The sequence below is a fragment of the Papio anubis genome, chromosome 16 (assembly GCF_008728515.1).
Source record: "Papio anubis isolate 15944 chromosome 16, Panubis1.0, whole genome shotgun sequence".
Taxonomy (NCBI): Eukaryota; Metazoa; Chordata; class Mammalia; order Primates; family Cercopithecidae; genus Papio; species Papio anubis.
The window spans coordinates 52,590,079-52,604,924 of NC_044991.1; the positions used below are offsets into that span (position 1 = coordinate 52,590,079).

At 43.3% G+C, this 14,846-nt stretch overlaps 1 protein-coding gene across 2 annotated transcripts; it reads right to left on the reverse strand.

Annotated features, from left to right (window-relative positions):
* Positions 1-192: 192 nt before the first annotated feature.
* Positions 193-14,466, reverse strand: CHGB (chromogranin B). Of its 2 annotated transcripts, none has more exons than XM_003905048.3 (5): positions 13,927-14,466; positions 9,207-9,253; positions 8,660-8,753; positions 1,452-3,223; positions 193-583 (listed from the first exon to the last, which is right to left on the reverse strand). In XM_003905048.3, exons 1-5 carry the CDS (start codon positions 13,973-13,975, stop codon positions 506-508), a joined length of 2,040 nt encoding a protein of 679 aa, XP_003905097.2. In that variant the 5' UTR covers positions 13,976-14,466; the 3' UTR covers positions 193-505. The 2 variants fall into 2 exon arrangements, with proteins under 2 accessions (XP_003905097.2, XP_031512430.1); XM_031656570.1 differs by lacking the exon at positions 13,927-14,466 and adding an exon at positions 13,458-13,513.
* Positions 14,467-14,846: the final 380 nt, after the last annotated feature.

Genomic DNA, 14,846 nt, shown 5'->3' on the forward strand with positions numbered 1-14,846 from the left:
GAGTAGATATCTTTTTCTAATCTATTTCTCTTTATATCCTGCACATTGCTTCAAAAGGTTTGCTTTTTTATTCTATTATGCATCCAAAACCCAACAAATCCTAGGGCCATCTTCTGCAATTTACTTCAAAGAATAGATTTGAAAAGTCACACTCCTCCCTCTTTGCCCAAAAGAAGCTGAGAACAATGAAGCTTTTGGTCTCAGGTGAATCTTTTATTATTTCCAACTGAGACAAACATTTTTCCAAAGACAGTAGCACAGTCATTGTCACAAGCATGTTACTATGTCTATTTTGCGGAAAAGAATATGCTACAAGTCATGCAATTCACATTTTCAATAGCATTCTGGCAAAAATTAAAGACATTTCCAATTGTGTCAAACATTTAACGAATAGTAAGTTCTACTTTCTGTCCTTGGATAGATAAATGGTGTCTTCTCGGTCAAGTGGTGAAAAACAGATCATGTGAGGGCTGCTTCTTAACAGTGCCCTCTGCTCCAATGACAGTCAGCCCCTTTGGCTGAATTTCTCAGCTATCTTCTGTAGTTCCAAATCCATTGCAGCCAAGTTTTCAAGTTCTTTTTTCTGGAAAATACAGAAAAGTGGAGGCATGAGGTCCCGAACCAATTTATTTTGCTATAGTTGGATGGAGTACGAATGGAAAGGGGAATTTTAGGCATGTTGGAAGCTACATTAGTCAACCTACATCAGTAACTCTCGAAGTGTGGTCCCCTGACCGGTGGCATCAGCCAGGAACTTGTCAGAAATGCAGACTTTGGGGTCTCACCTGCGACCTACTAAATGAGAAACTCTGGGGGCTAGGAATCCCTCATGATCCCGATGCACATTCAACTTTGAGAAGCACCAACCTACATAATCAATATTAGGAAAAAAACATTGTTTGGGTAGGTACAGCTCCAACAGTGTTACCTCTCCCAGATATAAATTTCTGACGGCAGTAGGGCATGAAATAATAAAGATAGCAAACTAAATAGCCAAGCAAGTAAACTTCTCTATCACCTATTCTCCCTCCCTCAGGAAGAGAGTGATGAACAGACAGATGACCAAGGGAAAGATACCAGAACAGTAGTTGTCAACCTTGGCTGAATGCTGCAATCATCTGGAAGCTTTAAAATATTCTAATGATCAGGCAGCACTCCAGGCACTAAGTAGCCAGAATCTCTAACAGTAATTTTTCATGCTCTCCAGGTGACCCCAGTGTGCAGACAAGGTTGAGAAGCAAGGCAACCGAGTGAGGTGGGCAAGGATGTGGACGATGGCTAAAGGTAGGTGGAAACCGACCCCCAAGGTGGCCTCCACTCTGTTACTAGGTCACCATTTTCATAGTGATTAATTCCCACCAATTTCTCCCCGTTAATATCGGATAGTCTTGAACATAATGTGCTAACATTGACCAAAGTAAGTAATTTTAAACAGAAGCCCCACACTGTACCTCGTCCTCTGTCAGGACTGGCTGGTCAGCCCTGTCCTTTTCATTTTCTGCCTCCTGGCGGGTGCTTATCGGCTCCTCAGAATCATAAAAGTCTGGAAACTCGGCTGACTTCTTCCTGTAGTGAAGGAGCTGGTCCAGTTGGGCCACCCTGTCATACTGCCTTTTCAGGTCCAGCTTGGGGACCCTGGCGAGGTTTCTCTTCTCATACCCCCAGTTCACATCCTCCGAGAAGGGCTTTTTCTCCCACCAGTCATAGTTGTATTCTGGGAAGAAATTCTTCTCATTCAAGGTCAGCTCATTTTCCTCTTCACCCTCGAGAAAATTGTCATCCATGTTGTCTCTTCTTTCAAAATGGCTGCTCTTCCACTGGAGAGGGTCGTAGTATGGGTTAAACAGTTCCCCTAATCTCTTCCTCTTTTCAGCTGTGTGATGGGAGCCATATTGTTTATCTTGAAACCTCGCTTCCTCCCTGTTTTCTTTAGTGTCCTGCAGGTCTCCCTGCTGTTGCCACTTCCCTTGGGCTCCTTCCTCACCATAGTTGAGGTAATTTCTGTCCAGCTCTTTCCACGCACCTTGTGGACGCCTCCTTGCCTTGTCCATCTGGCTTTCTTGGACACGGTGGTGTCCTTCACCCAAGAACCTTTTCTCTTCTCTGGCGTCAGACATGAAATAGGCACGTGGCTCCCCTCCCCTGCCTCTGTGATGGCGTCCCTTCCCCCGCTCATGGCCCCTCTCTTCCTCACTTTCTTCACCATATCCATGTGCCATCTTATCAAGCTCTAAGCTGGGGTAGTTTCTCTTGTCCTCCTCATCCCAACTCTCCTCACTCTGAGGTCTTGGAGCCCTGTATTCCTCACTTCCTCTGCCCCTATAGCGCTCCTCCTCCAGGTCCTCGGGGGCCTGGACGCCTGGGTAACTCTTTATTTCTTCTCCATATTCGGGTTCTTCCTCTGAAGCCCTGTAGTGGGTTGAATGGTGGTCCCTCTTTTCCCCTAAACTGGCCATGCCGACGTTTGACTCCTCAGATTCCTCCAGGGAGTGTCCGTTTTCCTCAGAGGGAAGACTCCCTCCTTGAGAGGACCTGTCAGGCCTGGTCCTCCCGTGGTGGTGTCTGGGCCTCGTGCGTCGTTTGTCCACCTCAGAGGTGGCATCTTCCTCACCTTCCTCAGATTCTTCCTGACTTCGGGGATGGCCTTTAGACTCCTGGGGGTGTTTCTCCTGGCTCCTTGCCTCCTCTCCACTCTCCTGGCTATTCTTCTCCCGGCTATGTGTCTTCTCCTCAGCGTGCCCAGCAGCATGTGTTTCAGATCTGGCTACTAACTCCTCTTTTTTTATAGCTGAAGCCTGATTTCTTTCGTTGAGGAAAGCGTTTTGTGTCTCTCCTGGCTCTTCAAGGTGTTTCTCTTCACTGCCATCTTCCCCTTGCTCCCCTTTTTGATAGTTCTCTCCCTCCGCCTCCTCCTCCTCCTTATCCTCTCTCTCGCTCTTCTCAGAATGGCGTGTCTTTGCTTCTTCTGAGACTTGGCTGTTGGAGGGATAGAGGCTCCGCTGGGGCTCATCTGCTCGCTCTCGGCTGTGCCCGCCTCCCTCTGCCCACTCCTCTGTGTCTGCCTTTGTCGGGCCTTGGGCGTCCTCCTCCTCTGGGGCTCCTGCGTCCTCCCTGCTGGAGGACCCGTGGGCTTCCGAGGCATCATCTGGGTCTCTTAACAATCTTACTTCAAACTTTGTGTTTTCATTTTCAGTTGTCTCTTTGTCTTTGACGTCTTTTCTACCTATAATGAAAATGAAGAGGAGGTATAACTTCAGAATTGCTTGTGGTTCGACAAGCACCAGCCTCAGTAATCACTACAAATCCTGATGACACTGAAAATTGCTTGGATAATTATTTAAATTAATGAAGAATCTACTCAGATTCCTTTTGAAAGTAAAGGCTATGAAAGCTCCTTGACTGTGTTTAAATTTAGTAATAAACTGTCTATATTTTTATGTCTTCATAATACCCAGCCAGCTTCTCTCATTGGTACTGCCAATGATCAAACTGAAATCCAGATATGGATTTATGAAATATTAGAATTTAGAAGCAGAAAACATCTTAGAATTCATCTAATCCAGTCCAACCTCTTCTTTTTGCAGACATTGAGACTCAGCATGGTATAATCCAAGACCATTCTTTCCATATTTTCTTCACATAGGAGTTAAAAAGTTGGCAGTATGTGAATAGCTCTAACAATTATCCAGCTAGATAGCTAACTAGCCAAAATAAGAAATATCGAGATTCAAAGGAGGATTTAAACATTTGAAATGATTAGTTTATATCAGACTTTTATTATCCAATCAACTGTAGACTCAACCTAGCAGTATGTGATCTATAACTTAGTAGCTGGTGATAAGGGTGTACATTTCTTGCCTGAGAAAACTACACATCAGTGGAAAGGGCCATTTCTTTTTTCACTCAGGTTCCATGTACCCAACATGCTCTCAGATGTTGGGAAGAAACTTCAGCACAATGAGTTATCTTTGTGTTTCCTGAGTCAGAGTACATGGTATAACTGATATTTTAATTGAATGCTGTTCTTGTCCACCTTTTCCAAATATCAATAGCTCCTTTACTAAACCCTCCTTAACTCAAGGACACCCCAGGAAAGGAGATAGGCAGTTAGCACTGTCTCAGTTGTTAGCTGGGAGGGCTTGGATTTCAACCTATGTCACAGAGTTCAGATAAAATGCCTGAAGCCAAGGCCACTGACAGCTTTGGGTCTACACTGCAAGCACTGTATGCCCAAGTGCTGTTGAGCACTTCAAATGTGGCTGGTTTGATCTGAGACATGCTATATATGTAAGATACACATCAGACTTCTGAGAATAAAGAATAATGTGAAATAATCTCAACAATTTTTATATCATTATATGTTGAAATAATATTTTGGATGTATTGGATAATATATATTTCAAATAGATCAGATATATAAAATTATATATCAGAAAAAAATTGGATAAAAATAAAATATATTATTGAAATTAATTCCACCTGTCTCTTTTTACTTTTTAAATGTGGCTACTATAAAATTTGAAATTATATTTGTGGCTCACATTATATTTCTATTGGGTGGCACTGATAAGTCATTTTGAAATGATATTTGCAAAGTGGAAAAAAATTATTTGTTTTGTAAAAATGTCCAAGAAATAGTGGACTCTCCGTACCTCTCTGCTTAAAGCCCAGTCTGGCACGATAATAATATTCTCATGTTTATGAGGCAATGAAAATGTCCCTGGCCTTTTCCAGACATCTGAGGGAAGGCCTATCTGTCACCAGTCTCTTTGCCTCTTAAAAGCCAGTGGTGGTGTGTATGGCATTGGGGCATGGCTAGCCAGATGGGCACAGGGAAGCATGTGGTTCTGGGCAGTGCTATTGACTAAATGTTTGTGTGATTCCAAAATGTTGAAGCCCTCATCCTCAATGTGACAGCATGTGGAGGTGGGGCCTCTGACAGGTAATTAGGTCATCAGGGTACAGCCCTTACGATGGGATTAGTGCCCTAAGAAAGGAGATATGAGAAAGAGATGATTTCTGTCTCCACCAGATGAGGATACAGTGACAGAAGGCAGCCGTCTATAAGCCAGGAAGTGGGCCCTCATCAGACACTCTGACCTTGGACTTCAAACCACTATAACTGTGAAAAATAAATGTTGGTTGTTTAAGCCATCCAATCTATGGTATTTGATATAGCAGCCCGAGCTGACTAAGACGGACAGATACTGATGTCATTCTGAGCGTCGGTTGAAATAGAGCTGATCAGACAAGATCTCAGCCTCCAGGGGCAGAGTCACTGTGGCCCCTTTCCTACTGCCTACTGGTTTGTGAACCTTAAGTGTCAGGAACAGAAGTATTTTTATTTTTTTCCCAATTAAATATGTACTGCCTGAGCAGCCCGTGCCTGAGGCTTGGCTCTTCCTACTAAATTTAGCTTTAAGTCCCCGCAGGTGAGCCTGGAAGAGGGCTGTGATTAGCAGCACACACTCACTGTCAATCTGTAAAATCAAGGTGTGAAGCTCACGCTTACTTTCAAACAAAAACAGGGAAATGCATCTGTCATGCTGTAAGGATGACCAGATCAACCCTAGTCAAAGAGATTCTTGTACCTGTTAAGAAATTAGACTGTGTGTTCCCTGAGGTCTCTTAAATCCATGAAACAATGATTCTGTCCTACTCCCCAAATACTCATTTGCTTAGTGAGTATATGCTGACTCAGAGACATGCAAGTAGGAGTGGGAGTGGAGATGGGCGTGGGGTGGAACAGAGGCTGTATAAAGGCATTCATCTAACCAGTCGGGCAAAAGCTCCTCCAGTCTTCTGATCAGTTTAGGACACACCAACAAGAGAGAGAAAACTAGAATAGGATAAAAGTTGCAAACTGGTGCCTCAGAGGTGAATTCTGTTTGACCTAGACAGCAGTTTTAGTACATTTGAATTCAGAGGCGATACAAAAATACCAGGAGATGTCTTTTAAAAATCAAAATTTTAACTTCTTTTGAAAAATCCCAAGATCTGACTACACAGTCTGTATTTCTCCATAATGGGATTAGAGCTGAGAATTATCTGCTCCCCCTCAGAAAAGGCAGGTGCCCTCCAGTCTGTGCGTCACTTCCTGTCCTGCCTTACTCCTTTGTGTTATTTGTCCGTCTAGCCCTGGCTGGTGTTTAAGGGTCAACCACAGAGGAGCTCTTAAACCCTCCCCATCTCAGCATTCTGTCACTCTCTGGGTATAACATCTCCAGGATCCTTAGATACATGGGTCATTTGATTTTTCCCAGTTTCCCTACGTCTCTCTCAACAGACATCAAAAGACCTCAGGGCATAATCAGGGCTGGAGCGGAGGCTAGAGTTACTATGCGGTAATGTAAGGGCTAAGATCTTAGCAGGCAGGCATAGGCAACTTTTCCTAAGCCATTGTGGTTCTTTGGTGACCTGATAGGACAGATCCCTCACTTTTGCATTGGTCTAGTAAACAAAGGAAGGGAAAGGGAGATACCAAGATGGGTTTGCCAAAAGGAGGGGCCTTTACTCTCTGCCTAGTGACCCACTCTGCTCTTACTCACTTCCTGTAACTTCTGGAAAAAAGAAGTTGGAAAGAAACTCAGAAAGAGGTATGTGGGATGGAAGTGGGAGGAAAGCTTCCATCCACTGTTTCTGCGGTCCCTAAAGGCTCAGGCCCCTATAGCTACCATTGTTACCCTGAAGCCCCCAAAGGCAGATTGAGTTAATTCAGGTTACTCTTCTTCCTCTTTTTTTTAGACAGAATCTCTCTCTGTCACCCAGGCTGGAGTGCAGTGGGGTGATCTCGTCTCACTGCAACCTCCACCTCCCAGGTTCAAGCGATTCTCCTGCCTCAGCCTCCTGAGTAGCTGGGACTACAGGCGCATGTCACCACACCCGGCTAATTTTTTGTATTTTTAGTAGAGACAGGGTTTCACTGTGTTAGCCAGGATGGTCTTGATCTCCTGACCTCATGATTTGCCTGCCACAGCCTCCCAAAGTGCTGGGATTACAGGTGTGAGCCACTGCACCCGGCCTCAGGTTACTCTTCTGGCCAATCGCTATTTGCTTTTTCACCATTTCATGCATGAGGGTTCATGTGTAGCTATAGCAAGAGAGTCTTGTCTGGCAATGAAAGGTGTTTTTTTTCGTTTTTGTTTTATGTTTGTTTATTTCTGATGGAGTCTCACTCTGCCACCCAGGCTGCACCCAGGTTGGAGTGCAATGCTATGATCTCAGTTCACTGCAACCTCTGCTTCCCAGGTTCTAGCGATTCTCCTTCCTCAGCCTCCTGAGTAGCTGGGATTACAGGTACCCGCCACCACACATGGCTAGTTGTTGTATTTTTAGTAGAGATGGGGTTTCACCATGTTGGCCAGGCTGGTGGCAATGAGACACTTTTTTCTTTTTTCTTTTTTTTTTTAGACCGAGCCTTACTCTTGTTGCCCGGGCTGGAGTTCAATGGCGCAATCTTGGCTCACTGCAATCTCTGCCTCCCGGGTTCAAGCGATTCTCCTGTCTCGGCCTCCCGAGTAGTGGGATTACAGGCACCTGCCACTATACCTAGTTTATTTATTTAATTATTTATTTATTTGCTTATTTATTTGCATTTTTAGTAGAGACGGGGTTTCACTATGTTGGCCAGGCTGGTCTCAAACTCCTGACCTCAGATGATCCACCTGCCTCAGCCTCCCAAAGTGCTGGGATTACAGGCGTGAGCCACTGCGCCCACCTGAAAGATTTTTAAAGGTGAAAAAATAAGATAAAATCTACTGTTTACAGCCTGACTTAAAGTTTAAAAGCAGAGGACAGTGTTGAAGAGGACAGTGTTTTCCGGATTTGTTTGAATCAGTTTGGCTTCATGCATAATAGAGACTGCACAGTCTTGTAAAATTGTCCTCATAATGTCCATTTCCAATGGGTACTGCTTATATCACTGTTCAAATTTTATTTTCAGCAGAAATGGTTTCATATTGAGAACACTTCACAGGCTGGACTCAGAAAGCCATTAGTCTGCCTCACTGGAATGCACTGCCTCTACCTGAAACCCTTCCAGTTCTCAGGCCTGGAACTTCTGGTACCATTTGGTGGTACCTTCTATTCTGGTAAGCTGTGCATTAAAATATCTTAGCTAATTTGTTGTGTAAATAGGCCAGAAGTTTTAAGTCACCTTTCTAAGATTCCTGCTTCTCAGCTTGTGCTTCTCAGTGTCAGAAGAGTAAAAGGCAAAGAGAAGAATGATTTTTAAATCTCCTTCTATCATCTTCCAACACTTCCAGAAACCCCCTCCTCATCTAATCACAAACCAGCATTTCCCACACTCCCTGCACACAAATGAAGTCCTGTTCTAAAAATCCAAACTATGGAACTAAGGAATTTAAGAATGGATAGACATCTGAAAGACTATCATTGAGTTCAACTCCTTCATTTTACTTTGAGGAAATATACCTAGAGAGACAAAGCGTCTTTCCCATAGTCACACAGCTGCGAAGTGGTAAAGCAGGAACTAGGAGTCATATCTTCTGTCTCCCAGATACTGGCCCAGTCAATCAACACTCTTCCTAGTGCATTATGCCCCCAGGCCATTTGTAGATAAAGAGGAAGGTGATGTGGAGGGAGTAGGAACAAGGAGCACTGCAGCAACAAAGATCTGTCTGCAGTGCGGGACACTTACTCTTCTTCAGGACTTGGCGGCACTCAGGGGTGATGGGTGGAGCGCTGGACTTCGACAAGGCATTTGAGAGGACCTCAATGATGCAACGGGTCACCTGGGGGAAAACGCGAAAGCAGGTTGGAGAAGCTGGTGTCACTGGATGACAGACTACTCAACCCAGAGCTGCTGTCAAGGAAGGCTTGACTACGTGACCTGCGCTGATGCAGTATTCTTAGGGCAGAGATACAGATTTACAGGAACAGAGTGAAATCTTCCAAACCTCTACACAGAACAATGCAAGAAGGCACTGATTAGGGATTATCTGGAGAAGGGAAATAAGCATCCATTTCTGAACCAATGGCACAGCTATCCTCAGGGGCGCTAAACCATCCTGACAGGAGATAGGAGCTCAGTGCAGGAGGGGCATCCCTTGCCCACATTCTGTCAGTGATGATAACTTGGCTTTGTAAGATTATGTCATGCGTGTGTTTGGTTTGGTGTAATAGGGACTGGGAGAATCTAGAGTCTAGATACAAGTCTCGATTCTAAGATTGACATTGCAACTTACCATTTCTTCATTGTGGTTCCTGTTATCCACTGGCATGGAATTGACAGCTTTCAAGGACAAAAAGGATGGAAAATGACTTGAGTTGGGTTTTGGAAGCTGTGTGACCCCAAACCCACAAAATCACCCCACATTAGTTGTTGCTCTTCCCCTGGCAATGTCTTAAATATATTTGGAAACAAATGTTATTTTAGATCCAGTATAAATCAAATCTAGACCACAGACAAGGAGGGGTCTTCTTGGGTACCAGAAATGTCCCTTTTTAAAATCTCAATGCTGGTTACATAGATGTGCTTATTAAGCTGTATACTCATGATCTGTTCAATTTTCTATATATTTTACTTCAATTAAAAGTTTAAACTAGGGCCAGGTGCGGTGGCTCACGCCTGTAATCCCAGCACTTTGGGAGGCCAAGGTCGGTGGATCACGAGGTCAGGAGATCGAGGCCATCCTGGCTAACATGGTGAAACCCCGTCTCTACTAAAAATACAAAAAATTAGCCAGGCATGGTGGCATGCGCCTGTAGTCCCAGCTACTCGGGAAACTGAGGCAGGAGAATTGCATGAACCCAGGAGGCGGAGGTTGCAGTGACCCAAGATCGTGCCACTGCACTCCAGCCTGGGTGACAGGGCGAGACTCCGTTTCAAAAAGAAAAAAAAAGTTTAAACCAAACTAAGTCTAATAAAACAAGAATGCCCTCCTCGATCTTCTCTGCCTACTCCAAATGGGTAAAGATCTGTGGCTCTCTCTCCCTATCTCTGTTTCCAAAAATATATCCTCCCAAAACTTCCTTGACAAAAACATGGTTATGGGTGTCTTCCATAATTAATTACCTCATTTTTTACCTGCAAGGCCTTTGCCTGAACAAGCTCGTTTGTGCATCCATATCAACATTGTGTTTCTCTTCCTCCACACTGTTTGCAACCATGTAAAGAACACGGCAGATATCTAACCCTCCTAGTTTAGCATCAAGTCCATAATATTATATGCAAATTGGTGTTTAACCATTGGTTTATAAGAATATTTTAAAAGAAAAATTTTAATTTATTTCAATAAAATGTCATGGGATTCTGCCTATCTTACAACAGTGTTTGAAGTTGCTTTGTCTTCTTAGAAAATGCTTCAGGTAATTTTAATTTTTCAGTGCCATTCTTTTCTCTCTCAAAGCTGCTTTGATTATTTTTTCACTTTGACTTTGTTCTAAGCCCTTTCTATTAGAACAGCCCAAAGCATTTACATATAAGTCCATCTCCATAGTTCTCCTGGCATGACCTGTAGCAGGCAACTGAGCAGGAGAAGCTCAGTGCAGAAAATTATTTTAAGTCCCTGAGAAGAGAGTAGAGCTTGCTGGGGCAAGTTCTCAGACATCAGACATGAAAGCTATTCAAATGCAGCAACCCGACCTTTCCTTGCAGAATGCAAGGAAAGCCTCTTTAAACATTCCCCACCCCCTATCAATTACATATCATGGGGCTCAACCTGGAAATAAAACACCTATTCATTTACTTTACTAAATTTCTCTTTTCAAAGGATGATCTGGGATCACTTCAATTGTTTCAGGAAGCCCAAAGTTATGCAGTCCATTAGAATCATCAAAAAATATTTGAGAAGTAGCTAACGAGCTAAGAAGACCCCAAGTTTTTCCTGAAATGCTTATCAGGCAAGATCCAGTTGACCACTTTTGGTACCCAAGGTCCAATATACTCAACTGTTCTTTCATCCTCCAAATGGCTATTTGAGAACACACCCACTTCAGCACTTTCTCTTTCCACCGGAAATCTGTAATTTCCTCTGGAAATAAATGACTATGAGAGAATAACTCCCCTAATAAATCAGATGCTTGTAAAAAAATCCTGCTTTACTAAGCCTTCTTGATAATGCAGTTTCTTGCTAATACTTTCCCTTTTTTTTTTTTTTTTACAAATGTAAAATAGATGTTTTTATTAACTACTAGTATTGCCAAAGTATTAATAGTTACCAGATTTGGGGGCAGAGAAAGATTTTTCTTTTATTACTCTAGACAACTTGTAGCTTAGGTTTGTATTTATGAAACCGTTGTTTCTCTGACTGAGGCTCTTCAGATCCTTTTTGATGGAAAAAAAAACTAGGGTCTGCTTTGGAACATACATTATACATCTTGGTGAGATATCTAGGTGCTTCTGTATTTTTCCAGTAAAATTTGTGACAACAAGGTAATAGCCGAAGGCGTGTTGTTATCCTTAAAGTAGTTCAGCTTACTTTTGTATGTAGTAAGATTCAGGTGGCACAACAGAAAACCTAATGCTCTCTGTCTGTAGGGATATAAGAAAAAAAAAGAAAACCTAATGCTCGTGTTAAAAGTAAAGCAATCAAATGGTACAAAAATTATCAAATAATGTGGTAAATCTGAGAGTAACTTCTGATGTATTAATATCTAAGACTATTACAGTTTGATACCAGATTGAAAATACAGCTGTAAAATAAGTTCAACATGCTCTTCTGAATTTAGAAATCATTTTCCCGGCCAGGTGCAGTGGCTTGTGCCTGTAATCCCAACACTTTGGGAATCCGAGGCGGGCGGATTACCTGAGGTCAGGAGTTCGAGATCAGCCTGGCCAACATGGTGAAACCCCATCTGTACTGCATATACAAAAAGCTGGGTGTGGTGACACACACCTGTAATCCCAGCTACTCAGGAGGCTGAGGCAGGAGAACTGCTTGAGCCTGGGAGATGGAGGTAGCAGTGAGCTGAGATGGCACCATCGCACTCTAGCCTGGCCAACAGAACAAGACTCTGTCTAAAAATAATAATAATAATAATAATAATAAAATAAAATTAAAAAGATAAGGAAAGCATTTTACCTAGAATAATATGGATATCATTTTACTACTTCCCTTATATTAATTTTTAGAGTGCACAATAGCTTCTATAGGAAGTTGTGCATCTCCTTTCAGAAGTTCTTAAGGATAAGTGAATGAGCTAGATGGTTTCTTGAGGCTTCCCCCAGCCCTGTAATTTTGCAAATAACCAGCTCTACTTGAAGGCTAACATGTCTCATTGCCAGAGGCTGCGGGGAGGTGGGAATGGAGAGGTACTTGCCAATGGGTTTGTGGTATCTTTCTGGGGTGATAAAAATGTTCTGAAATTTGATAGTGGTAATAGTTGCACAATCTGCAAATATACCAAAAACCACTGAATTATATACTTTAAAAGGGTGGATTATATGATATACAAATTATAGCTCAATTTTTAAAAAGATTATGTCTTCATTTTAGCTGCTATTAAAATATAAACTTTTATTTAAAATATTCTGTTACATAAGAGATCTGTAAGTATTGTACCACAATAGTTAAATCATTCCCACAAATGTCACTGTTTTTGTGGTCTACAGTCTCCCAAGCAAAGCAATTCTCTTCTAAAAGTATTTTGACCAGAAATAATTCTAAATATTCATTTGATTTTCTTTAATGAAATTGAGAACATTTATTGACAATTTGTAAGAATGACAAGAATTTTAGCAAATTCTGAATGTATATAATTATGACTGGCTTTCATTTTGTCTCTGCCTTTTGGATCTAGTAATTGCTGCCAATAAAAGCTTCATATTCATGGATGGCAATAATCTCAATTCTAGGTAGGAGTCTCAACCTCAGATATGAACAATTTTCTAAATCATTAAAACACCTGAAGAAAACCTGTAGTTTAATTTGGTGCTAGTATACTTACTTCTCAATAGTCTCAATATCTCAGTACCCATAGGTGACTCTACTTCAACACACACACACGCACACACACACACTTCAGATTTTCAGAGATCATTTGTTTGAGATTCAGGGTAGTTTGAAAGATTAAGCCTACAGTCTTCCATACAAAAAGGGAAACAGTCAAGTATCTACTACTTAAAATTCTATCCTCCTAAATTGACAAAGACATTTTGTTTTTTTTACTACTCCAAAGGTACTTTTGTGGTTATTTTGTACTCTAATAATTTTCCTGGAGTACAGAAGTCAAAATACTGCGGTTTCCATTCATAACTAAAAAATTAAGGGCACATGTTCTCAGGAATGCTGAGGCTTTCACAGGTTAAAAAAAAATTCCTTTGAGTGTGAAATTAGAAATTACCTGTCCCTAGAGATGGAAATACAAAATAGAGAAACATATTAAACTTGTACATACATGAGCACACATACACACACACATTATATATGGACATGTTAAGAAAAGGGATATTTCTTACATACATATGGGACTCACTTTTATCTCATCATACTTACATGACAATAACAAAAATAAGGGAAATTATGCAGGCACTAAATAACATCATACATGTATTCCGGCCTCTCCGTAGTCGCCTGGCTTTAAAAAGCCAAACAGATACAGAATCAGACAACAGGGTCTCTCTAGACGGGCAGAGAGAGTGTGACATCTTAGAAGCGAATACAAAATGTGGGGTTTCCTTGGAGGTATGGCACGTTTTCTTCCTTCCTATCTAGAGGAAAACTCAGATATAAAAAGAACGAGGCTCCCTTGGTTGGGCTAAGAAGCCCTCTAGCTTTTTCCAAGTCAAACGGGTGGGAGGAGTTGAAGGAAAACACCCAGGGAGGAGAAGAAACGAAGCAAGAGATAAACCTTCCCCTCAACCCCCCCTCTCTCCCGGGATCCGCCAGCCTGGCTGCGGGAGCGGCGGGGAAGAGCGAGGCTGGCGCTGTCCGCGGTGCTGACCGGCCCGCCGCGCCCACTCACCCGCCAGCCCCACGGCTCCCAGGAGGCTGAGAAGCAGCGCTGGCTGCATGGCCCCGCTCGCCGGCCCCTGTGCGGAGAGGAAGATGGCGGCTGGACCGGAGAAGCGAGGCGCAGGAGGAAGGCGCGATGGAGCAGCCTCGGGAAACTAGCGTGCCTTCTGGTCCCCGCGGTGTGGCGCGGCTGGCGCAGGCCCCGCTCTTTTAAAGGGCAGGCGGGGGCCGCAGGGCCGGGAGGGGCGGGCAGCCAGGAGCGGGCGCCCCCTAGCTCAGCCCTGACGTCACGAAGCAGCACCCCCAGGCGGCGACGCAAATGGACGGAAATTTACGCCAGTCCAGTCGCCTGGTGGGCAGGGTCTGGAGCGGGGGTGGGGGAAAAGGCGAGCCAAAGAATGGAGGGGCGAGGGGAGCAGTGCAGATCTGAGACGGTGGGGGAGGCGGGAGGTCCCGCTTAGATTGCCTCAGCCTACTCCCCATCTTCCTCCACACACCGTCAAATCTAAAACCGTGTGTTTGAGACTGTATGCATGTGTGTGGTTGTGCTGAGATGTGTTCATGACGAAGTCTGTTTGTGTCTCCTCGACCTAGCTGAGGAAAAGACTCCTGCTAACGAGAGAGAACGAAACGGTTGGTCAGGGAAAATGGAAAAGACAGTGATAGTTTTAAAAGTTAAAAGTGCAGCCGGAGAATATGGGACCTGCTGTTTCCTCAAACTTTTCTTTTTGTCTTTATATCTATCTACCTATGGATGATTCTATCTCCCATTCATGACTCTCTGTCTTTCTTCCTCCTCCCTCTCTGAAGACATAACATATACACGGTTAAAAAAAAAATCAGACGGTACAAAAGGATTTACTATACAAGTCTCCCTTCCCTCTTTATTTCCAGTTCTCAGGTTCCTCAATTCCTCTTTCCGTCAACACA